This window comes from Chrysochloris asiatica, unplaced genomic scaffold (genome assembly GCF_000296735.1).
Source record: "Chrysochloris asiatica unplaced genomic scaffold, ChrAsi1.0 scaffold00155, whole genome shotgun sequence".
NCBI classification, from domain to species: domain Eukaryota; kingdom Metazoa; phylum Chordata; class Mammalia; order Afrosoricida; family Chrysochloridae; genus Chrysochloris; species Chrysochloris asiatica.
Genome location: NW_006408673.1, coordinates 5,580,373 through 5,595,299, shown reverse-complemented (window position 1 = coordinate 5,595,299; position 14,927 = coordinate 5,580,373). Strand labels below are relative to the sequence as shown.

General features: G+C 41.8%; 1 protein-coding gene across 2 annotated transcripts in view; it reads left to right on the top strand.

Annotated features, from left to right (window-relative positions):
* Window positions 1-12,310, top strand: part of LRBA (LPS-responsive vesicle trafficking, beach and anchor containing) — a 944,588-nt gene extending 932,278 nt beyond the window's left edge. For both annotated transcript variants that reach the window (XM_006870875.1, XM_006870876.1), the window contains 4 exons: window positions 1,423-1,524; window positions 6,490-6,686; window positions 10,874-11,025; window positions 12,220-12,310. In XM_006870875.1, the coding sequence (XP_006870937.1) occupies window positions 1,423-1,524; window positions 6,490-6,686; window positions 10,874-11,025; window positions 12,220-12,310 (542 nt within the window). The remainder of the gene's footprint in view (window positions 1-1,422; window positions 1,525-6,489; window positions 6,687-10,873; window positions 11,026-12,219) is intronic.
* Window positions 12,311-14,927: the final 2,617 nt, after the last annotated feature.

The window sequence follows — 14,927 nt, the reverse complement described above, 5'->3', positions numbered from 1 at the left end:
TCTCTGTCCTTAGAGACTATACCAAAAGAGGATTAGAGTTTAGTCTTAAAATAGTATTCTTCAGACTAAATAGAAGTTGAGTTCATCCTTGTGGTTTGGCATGGATCAGGCCACAAATCAAACCTATTATTATTATTTACTAATCTGTGCTGGGGTCATTCATGAAGTGGGCTCCTTATCAGTCGACCTCTCATTTCTTTTTGTTCGGGACTTCGACCCAGGGTGACTTGTTTTTTCTGCCTCAGAAAAGGTTTTTTAACATCTCTCATTATTCGGAGACTTCTACTTTACCCACATTCTCTACCCTACTGTCCTAATTTTTCATTGACTGTCAGTATAATTACTGGTACGGGTTTGGTTTTATTGGTGTTTCCTGATTTCTTGTTTTCTCAGTTCATTGAATGAACCATAGAGAAACCATACTCTCTGTGAGATACATCAGGGAAATGCACACACTGAGTAAAGGTTTCAGGGAGGAGCTGAACCCTAGTTCAGACTGCCTTTGTTATGACAGGAGTCTTGGTGGCCCAAGGAGGAGGAGGAGGCTTTTCTTTGAAATGTGAATTAAGCTGAAGCCCCCACTTTAATAATCCCCCACCCACAAGTCCTCTAAACAAGGGCTTTAATTTTTTAAAAAATTAGAAACTCTCTGAGGCATTATAGAATTATAGATTCTATCTTGTTTAAACCCTGAGTTTTCAACCACTGATGCTTGATAATCTTCAGGGAAGAATTACTTGAAATCTAGTAACATGTACTTCTCAAAATCAAACTACAGCATGTAGCATGGATCTAGTCAGATAATAGAAGTTTTAGAAAGATTCTCAAGCTGTAAAGCTTGAGGACTAAGGTGCGCCTGACCCAAGCCATGATATTTTCAATAACCTCATATGCATGTGAAAAGTGGACAATGAATAAGGAAGACTGTAGAAGAATTGATGCTTTTGAGTTATGGTGTTGGAGGAGAATATTGAAAGTGCCATGGGCTGCCAAAAGAACCAATAGATCCGTTTTGGAAGAAGTGCAGCCAGAGTGCTCCTTGGAGGCCAGGATGGCCAAACTTCGTCTCTCATACAGTTGCTGGAGAATGATATAAAGTTAAGTAAGGTGGAGGGTCAGAGAGAAAGAGGAAGACCCTCAGTGAGATGGACTGGCAAAGTGGCAACATCAGTGGGCTCAAGCAATGGCAACAGTTGTGAGGTTGACCCAGGACCGGGAAGTGTTTCGTTCTGTTGTACATAGGGTCGCTATGAGTCGGTACCGACTCGATAACACCTAACAACAACGACAACAAAAGCTTTAGGCATGATGGGAGTTAGGAACAAGTTGTTGATCCTTGAAGTGTAGGAGGTGGGGAGTGGGTCCTAATGCTGCATGACTTTGAATTGATTTGGGCTTTTTCACTCTTGTTCTTTCCTAAAGGTGAGAGCACTACTCCTCGGGCCATTCTCACCGGTCACGACTATGAGATCACCTGTGCTGCAGTGTGCGCTGAGCTAGGCCTGGTGCTAAGTGGTTCTAAAGGTAAAAGCCCTGTACCATCATCAAATGCATGCATTTCTTAGTGTCTTCTAGGGACAGATTACCTAATATGGATTTGATACCTTTTTCTCTGAAGTTGTGTCATCTCTTATGTTACATGTTGTTATTGTTAAGTTCTGACAGTTGGTTCCAACTCGTAGCAACCCTTTATAGATAGGGTTTCTGAAGAGCAGCTGTGGGTTTGAACTACTGAACTTGTGTGTAGCAGTCCAGTGCTGATCCTACAGTGCCATGCCATATCCCCTATCTACACAGGGCTGTTTAGTTATAAAGTAAATACATAGGGCTATTTAAATATAAGTTCATTAAAATAAGATGAAGTTTTAACAAACTCAAGATAAAAATTAGATAACATTTTATCTAATTTTACCTATGTATTGTTGTTCTTCTTCTTAAGTGCCATGGAGTCTGTTTTGACTCTTAGTGACCCTGTATAGGGTTTCTGAGGAGCAGTTGGTAGGTTTGAACTGCCGACTGTAGTTCACAGTGCAGTGCTGATCCTACAGTGGCACCCTAGGATTTTAACTTTGGTGCATATACACAGTGTAATATTATACAACATTGAAGAATAGCGATGAGTCCACCAAACACCACAGAACATGGAAAAGCCTGAAGGGCATTATGCTGAAATTAGTGCGATGCAAAGAGACAGACACTATGTGAGACCACTACTGCAAAAAGTCAAGAAAAGGTTTTCATTCTATAATAAACATTCTGTGATGGTTGCCAGGATAGGAGGGAAGGGAGAATTATTCACTGGATAGAGTGTAGACACGTGCTAATTTGGGTGACGGGAAAGGCAGTTAAAAAGAAAAGGAAGGGAAAAAAGGAAACTACTTTTTTTTTTTTTTTTCATGTACTGGAAGGGAAACAATATATACTTGTTTCCTCATTAGGAAAAAACACTTGTAACTTTCCCATAAATAAAAAAGGTAAAGGAAAGGAGGAAGAAAGAAAAGGAAAAGTCAAGAGAGAAACAAATGATTTGGCAGTTGATAGTGGTGATGCTTGTACACCATTGGGGAGTGTGGTTGGTATGGCTGGCTTGCTCATGTAAAAATGGTTGGAATGGCCAATGCTCTGTTGTATATATATTGTTACACTCTAAACAGATGAGATACCATTTTAAGTTCACTTCCTTGGTGGCACTAGCCCTATTTCAGGTGCTGTATTCACACATGGCTAGTGACTACTGCATTAGCATAGATATTGAACTGTGCTAACTCCATCTGCACTGAAAGTTCTGTCAGATAGCACTGCTGAGTTTCAAGAGTTTAAGCTGCTTTACAAAGATGGCTCATAACTTTCACATTTCTGTGAGGCAGATAACAAAGATATGCATTTTTTCCATTTTCACTTTGGGCTGGACTCCATCTCACCGTGGAGTAGAAACTCTTGGACCAGCCTGTTTCAACCTCCAAAAGTTAGGAGTAGGCAGGGACCCTAATGGCACTGAGACTGGAGTAGGTAGATAACGAGCTGACTTGCCTGCAGGTTTGCTCTAGTAACATCAGTATACAAAGATATTAAGTGAGCTGTCCAAGACCAAACTGCAACAAATCAGGGCTGACCAGAACTGTTTGCAGTTCACTGCTCAGTCTGTTATATTCATTGGCCCATCTCCCTGTCTCTGCTTTGAGTAAAACTAAAAGTACCGGCACCCATGTCCTTTAGGCAATCTGGGAGGAACCAGACAGTTTTGGGGTCACCTTCTCTGCATCCTGAGCTGTAGCATTTAGTCCAGCTACAAGGTTTATTGAATATTCAAGGGATAAAATATTCCAAGGATCATGTTTAAAAATTAAGTTGATCAAAACAGTGATAGAGCACTGATGACAGAAAGATTCTGTAACTATTGAATTTTTGTCGCTGTTCCTTCTTATACTAAGTAATTCCATACATCCAAAGCCCACGTGGGTTCTTGGACTGTATGTGTTGTGTATCAGACATATGCAGAATGCAGCTATCACATTACAGACAGTCCTTGCTTTGCACAGTACTGCAGGACCATAAAAATGATCGCACTGTGCAAAGTGATCCCTGTAATTAATATGAAAGTTCATGATTGTCCCATGACCTGTAATTTTTTTTTGCCAAAATATTAGTAACTATCAGTTATAAATATATAAGGAAATTTTAAAAACAGTAAAACCCATGTTATTTGTTGTTGTTAAGTGCCATCGAATTGCTCCTGACTCATAGCAACCCTGTGTAGCGTTTCTGAGGAGTGGCTGGTGGGTTTGAATGACTTACCTTGCAGTTAGCATTCCACTGCTACCCTGCAGTGCCACACCAGGACTCCCATGTTATTTAATATATCATAATTTGAAGCCCTCAAAACATTGATAATTACAGGATCTTTTTTTTTCTTTCCCTTTGTGAAAAGTAAGTTTGAATCCACTTCCAACATCTTATCCTTTATGCCCTCAATGTTGTTTGTGAAATATCCCCTAGAATTCCTTTACTGAAGGACATTATGCTGAAATTAGTGTGATGCAAAGGGACAGACACTATGTGAGACCACTACTGCAGAAAGTCAAGAAAAGGTTTTCATTCTATAATAAACATTCTGTGATGGTTGCCAGGATAGGAGGGAAGGGAGAATTATTCACTAGATAAGAGTGTAGACACGTGCTTTGCTGGCATCACCTCTGGGACATAAACACTTCTGTCACAACCAGTTTCCTCATTTAGGTGCGTAAGTTCACCTTCACTAATTTTCTTTGGCTACATATTTACAGTCTCATGAATGGTGACAGTATCAACATTCCTTCAGCCAGCTATTTCTTCTGTAATTCCATGCATGTTCAATGTGAATATCACTATCAACATTTTATCTTTTCATGTATTTACTGAAACTTTATTTTTGCTGGCCAGTTGCCTCTTTTGATTATCCATTTTCATAAAAGTTCACGTGGGTTTGCCACTAGGAGATAAGTATATGTTTTGCTGTCTGTACATGTGAACTGAATGACACGTGCTCAGTGACCAGTCAGCAGTAAGCTTTGAAAGACGTGACATTGGTCTCCGATCATGATGCACATCTGTTATTTATGTAGTGACTTGTGGATTAGAGACTGGAGGACTAGCAGCCAAGTTTATACTTGATACAGTTACTGTAGTAACTGAAATTTCAACCACATTGTTGGAGGACTGGTGTTATTTAAAGCATGGTAACTGAAATCGGTGCATATTGGACCCATGCAGTGCGAGCACTGGTGTGTAGATTTCTGTATGAGAAATCGTACTTTCAAAAGAACATGCTTTCAGTAGTCACTTGAGGAGTTGCTAATGATTCCTTATAGCCAGGGTAATAGAGGGCGTATGTCTAACTCAGACTTCCCTTGGAACATACTCATCACATGAGCCTCTGTTAGTACCTACGAGTCAGGCTGCTAACCTCAAGGCCAGCAGTTCGTAACTATCAGCTGTTCCTTGGGAGAAAGATTGAGGTGTTCTGCTCCCATAAAGACTGACAGCTTCGGACACCCTATACAGGGTCGCTGTGAGTCGGAACTGACTCATTGGCACTTAACCACCACCACCACCACCACCACTCCTTAGCTTGGCATAAAAATAAGTGAACAGCTCTGGTGTGTATAGTTTTTGAGCAGTTTCCTTATCCAACTCACCATCTCAGCACTGGGAGCTAGGAATTGTGGATGTTGTAGCTTGCTTGGGGGACAGCAGGGAAGACAACAACCAACTCAATTGTTACAGAAACAGCCAAAGGATCTCTGTCGGGATTTATTTAGGAAACAGTGGTTGAGCATTGGGCTGCTAACCAGAAAGGCAGCAATTGAAACCCACCAGCCACTCATGGGAGAGACAAAGCTGTCTTCTTCCATAAAGATGTGTTATTGTTAAGGGTTGTTCAATCAGTTCCGACCTATAGCAACCCTGTGTAGGGTTTCCAAGGAGTGGAAGGTAGGAGGTTTGACCACTGACCTTGCAGTAAGCAGTGCAGTGCTGATCCTATAGTACCACGCTTGCACTCCCTGTGAAGCCCCATGGAGCAGTTCTACTCCATCTTACAGGTTTGCTTTGAGTGGGAATCCACTGGACAGCAGTGGGTGGGTACCAGAGACTGCTTTTCAATGTAAAGCAGCAGTGGGGCGAAAGAATATGGCAGAACTTAATGATGATGTGGCACTGTAGGTTAATGCACCACACTGCAAAGCCCTTTGAACTGCAGGGTCGATGGTTCAAGCTCACCAGCTGCTCCTTGGAAACCCTATACAGGGTCGCTATGGGTCAGAAAAGACTTGATAGCACTTAACAACAACAACAACAATGGTAAGAGCCATAGGAAGCAGCAGAAGTGAAGAAATGAATTAGAGGAAGGAGGCTTCGGTCTTCCAAGCTGTCCCCACAGGCTCCCCCTGCCCGACCCACAGTGCTGTGAGCATCAGAGGCCCTTAGAGATGCCAGGGAAGTGCAGAGTTGCTGGAGAGCAGCCTGCGCTGCAGTGCATTCTAACCACCCATTCCAGTGTTTGAAATGTGTCCTGTTCTTTCCGGAATCCCTCCAGTTTGTGTCACTAATTGGCATAATGAATTTCATAAAGTAACTTCCTGCTTCTTGAGGAAACGTGAACTTGAACATGTACGACTTGACTCTCTCCTCTCCCAAGAGGAAGGAGGGATCTGGCAAGCATGAGGGGGGAGATTTTATAAAATCATTTATGTGTAAGATCTATATGTTTTTTCTAACTGTAGTTGTTGTTGTTGTTAGGTGCCATCGAGTCGGTACCGACTCATAGCGACCTTATGCACAGCAGAAGGAAACACTGCCCGATCCTGGGCCAACCTCACCATTGTTGCCACGCTTGAGCCCATTAATGTAACTGTAGCATGGTGCCTTAATTCTGTTTGCCATGCGCTCAAGATTCACATCAGATTTGTCTTGTTTTATTTTAATTGCCTTGTACTTCTCTTCATTTGTCAGAAGGACCATGTCTCATACATTCCATGAATGGAGACCTGTTGAGGACCTTAGAGGGCCCTGAAAGTTGCCTGAAACCAAAACTCATTCAGGCTTCTAGAGAGGGTCATTGTGTCATATTCTATGAAAATGGCCTCTTCTGTACATTCAGCGTGAATGGGAAGCTCCAGGCCACTGTGGAAACAGATGACCACATAAAGGTGAGTGTCCTGTAGAACTGTCAGCATTCTAGACTTTTACCTCAAAGTGTCATACGTGAGGAGGGGCTTGTGACCTGTGCAGGGCCTCTCTTCTGGGCCAACAGAAAACCATCAGGCAGCACTTGGACAGCATCATAACACCCAGACCCCACAACCTGTCCCAGCTGTGCTCACTGCTTCACTTGTGTGAAACCAAGTCAAGCCGAGGATGGCACTTTAGCAAAGGTGTCGTCTCTAAGGGCTTGTGAAGCCACCTGGGTAGCTGTGTTTTGTTTTTTTGTGTAAGAAAGTTCCCTGCATGTTGTTGTGAGCTTAGATTGTTGTTATTGTTAAGTGCCACCAAGTCAGTTCCAACTCATAGTAACCCTGTCTAGAGTTTCCAAGGAGCAGCTGGTGAATCTAAACCATCACTCTTTTGGTTAGCAGTCCAGTGTTTATCCCAAACTGAGATTAGGTTACATCCAAAACTGGTTCCTCTTTACAGCTGGAAGCAACAGGGACTCTGACTATTTAGGATCAGCATTCCATTTCAGATTTCACTTTCTTACAGATAAACAAGACCAAAACTTGGGCAGTTAAAGGAATTGTACTTCAGATTATGATATATGAGGGGGCTTCAAAAAGTTTGTGGAAAAATGGAATAAAAAGAGTATGTAATTTTTCCATGACTTTTGGAAGCCCCCTTGTATATTTGGCAAATGTTATTTCACTTTTGGTATACAAAGAATGGTAATCCCAATGGACCTTCTGGGATACTGCATCGGTTGTACCACAATATGAAAAGCTGAACCCAAAAATGAGTCTTGTTTAAGAGTCTACTTGTTCAGATCTGCCTTTTCTTACTTCAAAACTCCTTAGTGTTCTGGTCATTTACCAGAATGGATGTAAGGATTCACTGGACCTGTGTACAGCGGACTCCTGGGCATGTTTGGGAGCAGGGGAGGAGGAGAGTCAGCTCTAGACTTTCTACTGTTTCTATTCTAGAAATGGTTATATTCTTGGACTGGTAACTGCAAGGTTGGCAGTTCAAACCCAACAGTTGGCTCCCTGTAAATCCTATATAGGGTCATTGAGTTGGTACTGACTCAGTGGCATTTGACAACAGCAACATTTCTGATCCTGGATGACTCGGATGACATAAATTCTCCCAGGTTCTCATATAGTCTGACCATCCCCTTCTCCAGATAGATACCAGGTCAGGAAGTATTAGAATCCATACACCTTCTGTGAGGAAGCCCTGGTGGTGCAATGGCTTAGCATTTGCCTGCTAGCCAAAAAGGTCAATAATTTGAACCACCAGCCACCCTACAGGTGAAAAGGACTAGTGGTCTGCTTTCATAAATTTTATAGACAGGACATTCTCTGTCATATAGGATCGCTATGAGTTGGAAGCAATTCTAGGGCACACAATAATATATTGCTTCTGTATCCCAGGATTGACTTCTTAATTCAGTAAGCTGTTCCCTTTTTCTCTTCCTCCATTTCTCTCCATGAATTTTCTCCACTACATGTTGCCTGCCTTGTCCACATTGGCACATACACAGAGATCCTTTCCCTTCCTTCCCATAATACTTAATTTAACCCAAAGTACACATCAGAGGGTTTCCTTTCCTCTTTTCTTTACAATATGAATGTTGATAATATGTCACTTTCAGTTGCGATTATATTGTCAGCTACGCTAATAAATCTGTAAAATAATTTGAAATCCCTAGCTGGCTGAAACAATTTCTGTGGCATTTCAGTTGGTAGCAGAGGCTCTGGGAAGTTCCTCAAGGCCGTAGGAGGGAGACTTTCTGCAGACTGTGCGTACACACATGCTTTTCCTCTCTGCCCTGTAGGCATTGTTTTTTCCCTCCATAATATTTCCCACTGGATTTTAGGCTTAAACAATCCATTGCCTTTTTCCCAGCACTCCTGCACTTTATCATACTAAGTTGCAAGTGGCAACCGTGTGATTAAAGCGAGCTAGCCTAAAATGAGCACGACCTGCCCACAGCTCCAGAGACTGACACTTTCACAGCTAACTGCCTCGGGAAGGTAGGAAGGAAGGAAGGAAGGAAACCACAGGCTGGGAATAGGAGACAGCTCAAAGCAAAAATCTCTGGCTCCGTCCTGCAGTCTGAGCCTATATAAGGAAAAGAGAACAGGGAAGCAAATGAGCCATCAGCTCAGACTAGAAATCAAGTTTCTTTGAAATACCAAGAACCCTGCAGGCAGACAGCCTGGTGAACCTCAGTGCTAATCAGGACTTCCCACCTGTTTTTAAGTGCCAGCTTGTTCAGTGGCATTTTGGTTAACGGCATATCATTGTCCATCAACTATGCCATGTTTAGATGTCTTAATGATTAACTTAAATGTAAGTTGGCAGCCTGCACAGAGCAGTAGAGTTATTATATCCTAAACAAAGGCTAACCAGTATTCCACCCAGAGGAATTCGTGTATTTTCTTTCCTTGAAGCTGTGTTTGGGGATAAGATTGTCCCCAACAGACTGCTGTGTTCTGCTGATGCATCGTCCGCTGATGCCCCTGTAAACGCCAGTGTAGCTATTGTTGTCTACCGCACGCAGGAGCACAGAGATAATACTGTGTGTCCGGGAGCTCTTAAGATTCCTAGTCACAACCAACCTGGGGACAGGTGATGTGTTAGAATGAAGAACTATGTGAAGGCTGGTTTCAGTGGAAGAAAGGGGACCCCTTAGTGAATGTTTGACTGGTTCTGCCCGCCAGAGAATTTGAAAGGTACTTTCAGAGGAAGGCCGACAAAATATTTTTTTTTACCTGGGCAGATACCTGGCTTATGAAAATGTTTTGAATGCTGATAAATATGTAGTCCTTAAAGTTTAGGCTTTATTTAATTCCAGACACAACCAGGATCAGAGACTGTTTAATAGAACAAAAGATTAATGGTTTTAATCTATGTTTTCATATAGCATGTATTCAGTAAAAAGCCGCAAGTATAAAACTCAAGTGAACCACAGCCTTAAGGTTAATGGATTTTCATCAGCTGAATTTTATAAGTGTAGCAAATAATTGTTTGTCATAGGCTTCATTGCAGTTCCCAGATACCCCCTGGCGATTTTTCCATTTGTGAAATGAGGAAAAAAGATTTTTACTTAGGTTGAAATATCTTAATATTTGTATTTGGTTGCTGTGAGTTACAGGATCCTTCTTTCATGTAACCGTCATCTACCTATGGTTTTTCTTAACTTCTTAGATGTATTTTTGGTGAATTGAATGGCTTTAAGCAGGATCACTGAAGGCACTCCTTAGCTATGATTTTAAGAAAGATTTTGTCGAAGGGTAGATTAGACACTTAGGCTAAACTCTCTAATTTTTAGAAGTTAGGACAACCGTGGTCAAGTGGCCATGTGGTTACAGGTGCTAGTAATGAGTGCTAATGATACCCAGCTAAACAAAGAAAACTTGTCAAAGAACAGAAACAAACAGGTCAGGCTTTGTGGGTCTTATAGTCTCGGTGACAGGTGAAAATAATAACTTCAAATGTCAGCATCCTTGAGTTTTTTTGGACCAGAGCCACACCTATCAAATTATGGCTGCTTCCAACAGCAATTGTAACAGAGTTGTTGTTTTTTTCCAGTCATGGTTTGCCAGGCCCTCCATTTTATATGTGTCTGTGCTCCCTGCTTGGCACAAGGGCAGGTGCTGAAGCTGGTGGTCTTCTGTCTTGGAGCCATAGTCCCAGAGTGAGCCGTGCTCCGTTGGGATGTGAGGTCTATCACTTGTCTGCCAAGCTGTGGTACAGAATGGGCTCAGCATACCCACAGTTCAGCTGGAGAGAGAGGCCCATCCCAGACCAAAACATGCACAATCGAGTAGCATCATAAAGTAGGGCATGTCTGCCACCTCATCCTAAAAACAAAACTCAAGCATCTCCCTTTTGGTTCCAACAGCAAATTCAAACACTACAGCAACCACGCTTCACTGCTTTTTCACATATCATTGCCTCCTTCGAGAAAGTTCTCCTTTTCACTTAATTTTCTAAAACAATGGCAGGTCTTTTACAACTCAGGGTTTCCTGCAAACTCCTAAGGAACACGTACAGACACACCCACTTTCTCTGTCTTCCCTGCGTGCAGTCTCTGGCTTTATGTAGGAATTAATCACAGGCTGAGGGCCTGAGTTTCTCTAGAACCACACCACCACTAAACAGTTGCCTTGTCCCATAGGCAATGCAGCTGAGCCGGGACGGGCAGTACCTGCTCACGGGAGGAGACAATGGTGTGGTCATGGTGTGGCAGGTGTCTGACCTCAAGCAACTCTTCGCCTATCCAGGCTGCGATGCTGGGATCCGAGCCATGGCCCTATCTTTTGACCAGAGGTGAGACGGGACTCATGGGTCTTAAATGGTGGTAGGTACACAGCTGTGGAGGGAATTTGTATAAATGGGCCAATCGAGGAGCTGGGGTGTGGGAGTCAGCTGTATAATCAAGAGTCAATGAAATGGGTTTTCAAGAGCATTTTATTAATGTATGATGACTTTCAGATGGCACTGATTGATAATCATGGACAAAGGATGAGTTTTCCAGGGATAAGATTTTGAGCAGTACAGGCTCTGAATATATTGCTGGAAAACTTGTACACATTGTTACTTAAAATACCTTTAAAAAACACACCTTAAGAGCTGTAAACATATTTACTATGAAACCCCCTCATCGTTGTCCCTTAGTACTCAGCTGATCCCCTTTTTTAGTTCTTAAACACCCTCCCAGTGGTGAATTGGCAGCTTACTTCCTTTTAATACAATGAGTCTTCAGAAGTTTGTGGGGAAACTAAATGGAAAGATCATTGGAATTTTCCCACGAGCTCTTTGAAGCCCCCTCACACATCATCCCTCATTTTCGTCCCTAATGTGAGATCCAGGAAGCATATTGAATCTAAGAGCTCTAAGGGCTTGGTCCTGGCCAACCCCTGCAGAGGACAATGGGCCAAGACAAGGGACTCAGTGTTAGAGCTCTGAAGGAGGCACCCCTAAACCCATCCCTACAGCGTTCATCTCATTGTCCCACTGCCACCTTGTCAAGGGCAGCAGCCGGCAGCAACTCTGTCTCCAGTGTCATCTCAGTGAGTCACTGTGTTTGAGGACTAGCCCTCTACCCCAGAACACGATCAGCAGGACAGCTAGGTCCCTGCTGCAGTCAGCCCTCTGCTTTTCTTGCTTTTCATAGCTTTTATAACCTGTCAGAGGGGATCTGACACCTGATTGTGTGGTTTCCCTTGCTTCTGATGACTAATAGAAAGGATAGGCCTTGCCAGCCCCGCCCCTCCTAGAAATGGTCAAGGCTGCTCTAATTGTAGTGGCTCCTTGGGGACTCCTGGTCCCACCTGCGCTTTTGGTAGGAAAGCACACTATGGCCGGGTGTCTGGAGGAGACAGCACTCGGGGCTTCCTCAGCAGTTCTCACAAAGGCAGGTCTCTCTGTCATCTTCTCTACCCTGTGGCCCTTGGGAGTGGGGGGCAGGTCTCTAGGATAAAAAAACAGGTAGTGAACCCTGTCTGCTCTTGTGCTCCCCAGGTGCATCATTGCCGGCATGGCCTCAGGAAGCATTGTCCTCTTCTACAACGACTTTAACCGGTGGCATCACGAATACCAAACCCGCTACTGAGGAGTATGCCGCATTGACCCTGCCTTGGCACTGGGCAGAGAAGTACCCCAGCACCATTCTCTTAGAAATAGCTATTACATCTGAATGTAACTTAAATTTGATCAAGAAGCAAAATATTTTTTAAATTGCTATTTTTGTAGACTTTGCTTGACTTTTTTGGGGTGGGGGAGGGAATAGCAAAGCAGAAAACTGGCTGCTGGGTTCTGTAGTTTAAAAAAAAATCTATATTTTTAGTCATAATGAAAAGTCTATTTTCACCAATTATGGAAACTTACAATGAGGCGAGAAAGCTCATTAATACTAACTATATTATGAAGGAACATTTCCCATTTATCTTTAACCTTGAAAAATAAGATGATTTTAACAACAGGGAAATGGGTTATGATATTGGAATAGGGGGATTTTATGCTGTACTTTGGGTCCTGTGCTTGGGTTTTTTCAAAGCAGTTGTACTTCTTCCATACTGAAACTTCCGGGTTTAAATAGTAATGTTAAAATTATGGTAAATGTAATTTAAAACATCTCAATGGATTATTTCTATCAATATTATTGTTTAAGCATGTTTTAGGCCTAGGAAATTATGGTTTGAGGGAGGTTATTTTATTTTACTGTGTGGTTAACAAAGAATCTAATGTTATATATATAGCAAGTGTGAAATAGCTACAATTTTTTTTCCCCCTGACCTGTCGTCTTCATAGCACACCAAAATGAAAGGATGGAAATGTTCTTGGACTCATGTGTTTCACTTTTGAAGTGAAGGCAAGTACCAAAGCTCACCCCTGAGGCTGGACCATCGGGGCTTTAGGGGGCCCACCTTGTGTTCGAGAACAGAGGCTGCCAGGTGCTGTATTAAGCAACACCCATTGTACTTTCATTTTACTTTCTATTTGTTATTAAACTATCTCCACTTTCCTTTTGAGTAGCAATTTGTATTAAGAAACAAATGTTATTTTGGTGTTGTATACTTCTACTTTTCTAGTAGATTGTTGTGTGGATTCTGTGAAAAAAATTTCAGAAAAGGTCTGTATTGCATAAATAAATTCTTTGTATGTTGTGAACTTTGAGTTGAAACTGGCATTATATCTCTATTACTCTTGCAACTTAAAAAGAGGTCTCATTTCCCACCCTATACACAAGCTCAAGTTGACAGAAGTAGATGAAACAGCAACTAATTGAATGGCTGGAATTATCTTTTTTATTCTTAACTTTTAAACATTGATAAAATAGTTATTTGCAAGCAAAACGTCAGACTCTGGTTTAGTCATAGTTTTGATCAATAGCCAGTAAGAGAGGGGTCCCCCTGAAGGAAAGCAGGAAGCTGGACCTTCTCTCTGGCCACAGATATTCCTTGTTTGACTTCTGAAGAGGAAAATCAGACTTAAAATGCTCCTGGTAACTTCTATTGTCTATCTTTTAATGACAGTTTTCCATGAACTATTTGAAATTCCCTCATTATTTGAGAAACAGTCCACTGCACTACCAGGGCTGCTAACTGAAAGATTAGCAGTTCAAATCAGCAGCCACTCCACTGGAGATGGGTGAGATTATCTGCTCCCATAGAGATTCACAGTCTTGGGAACACTATGAAGTAGTTCTAGCCTGCCCTATAGGGCCACTATGAGCTGGAACCAACTTGATGGCACTGGGTTTATCCAAAAAATGACCAAACAAGGGGCTTTTAATACATCATTTAAGATGTGCCATTATTCTGGTGGTGGTGGTGGTGTGCATCGAGGTGGTTCTGACTCAGAGCAACCCTGTATAGGGATTCCAAGGCTGGACATCTTACAGGTACAGAAAGTCCCATCTTCCTCCCACAGAATGGATAGTAGATTTGAACTGCTGATCTTACAGTTAGCATCCCAGCTTGTAAACCACTACTGTACCAGTGCTCCTGCCATTATTTTATAAGCCATTAAGAAGTAAAAAATATAGTTAGGATGCAGGAGAGAGAATGAATTTCATAGAATCAAATACGCTAAGTTATCAATAAAGTAATTGACCATACCTCTTTCACCAATATTAACTCTTAGGCAAATATGATATTTTGGAAATTTTAGGACAAATCAGCAATACCTAAAAGACAATATACCTAAATGTCATATGCCAGACATAGGATATTTTACCTCATTGTAAAAAACCTAATGCAGGTCAATAAGCAAGTTCCTCTTGGGATATAGAAATATTCAGTTCTCCACTGCATTTATTCTTTTAAAACTTATATCCTATTAGGAAAACTTAAGTAAAACACAAGTAATACTTCATAAAATAATACGGCCTGCATTATGTATCTGTTTGGTATAGCACTTTTTTAGGACTTACGCAACATTCACGTTTTTTATCTAACACCCTTAAATAAATAAAAAACATTCATTTAAGTAAATGTGAACCAACCCCCCAAAATGAAAATCAAAGTAGAGGTGGTTTGGGGAAGAAGCGGAATGACCTAGAAGAGAAGGGAAATGGTGGCTCTTCGGAGAGTGTAGCATATTTGGTTTAACTAAGACAGGTTTGAAACCACACTATCTCAAGAAATTTACATTTTTAGTCTGGTAGTGTTGACTTATTCTGAAATATTAATTGGTTTCTAAAAGTTCACAGGAAATGGAATGAAAAG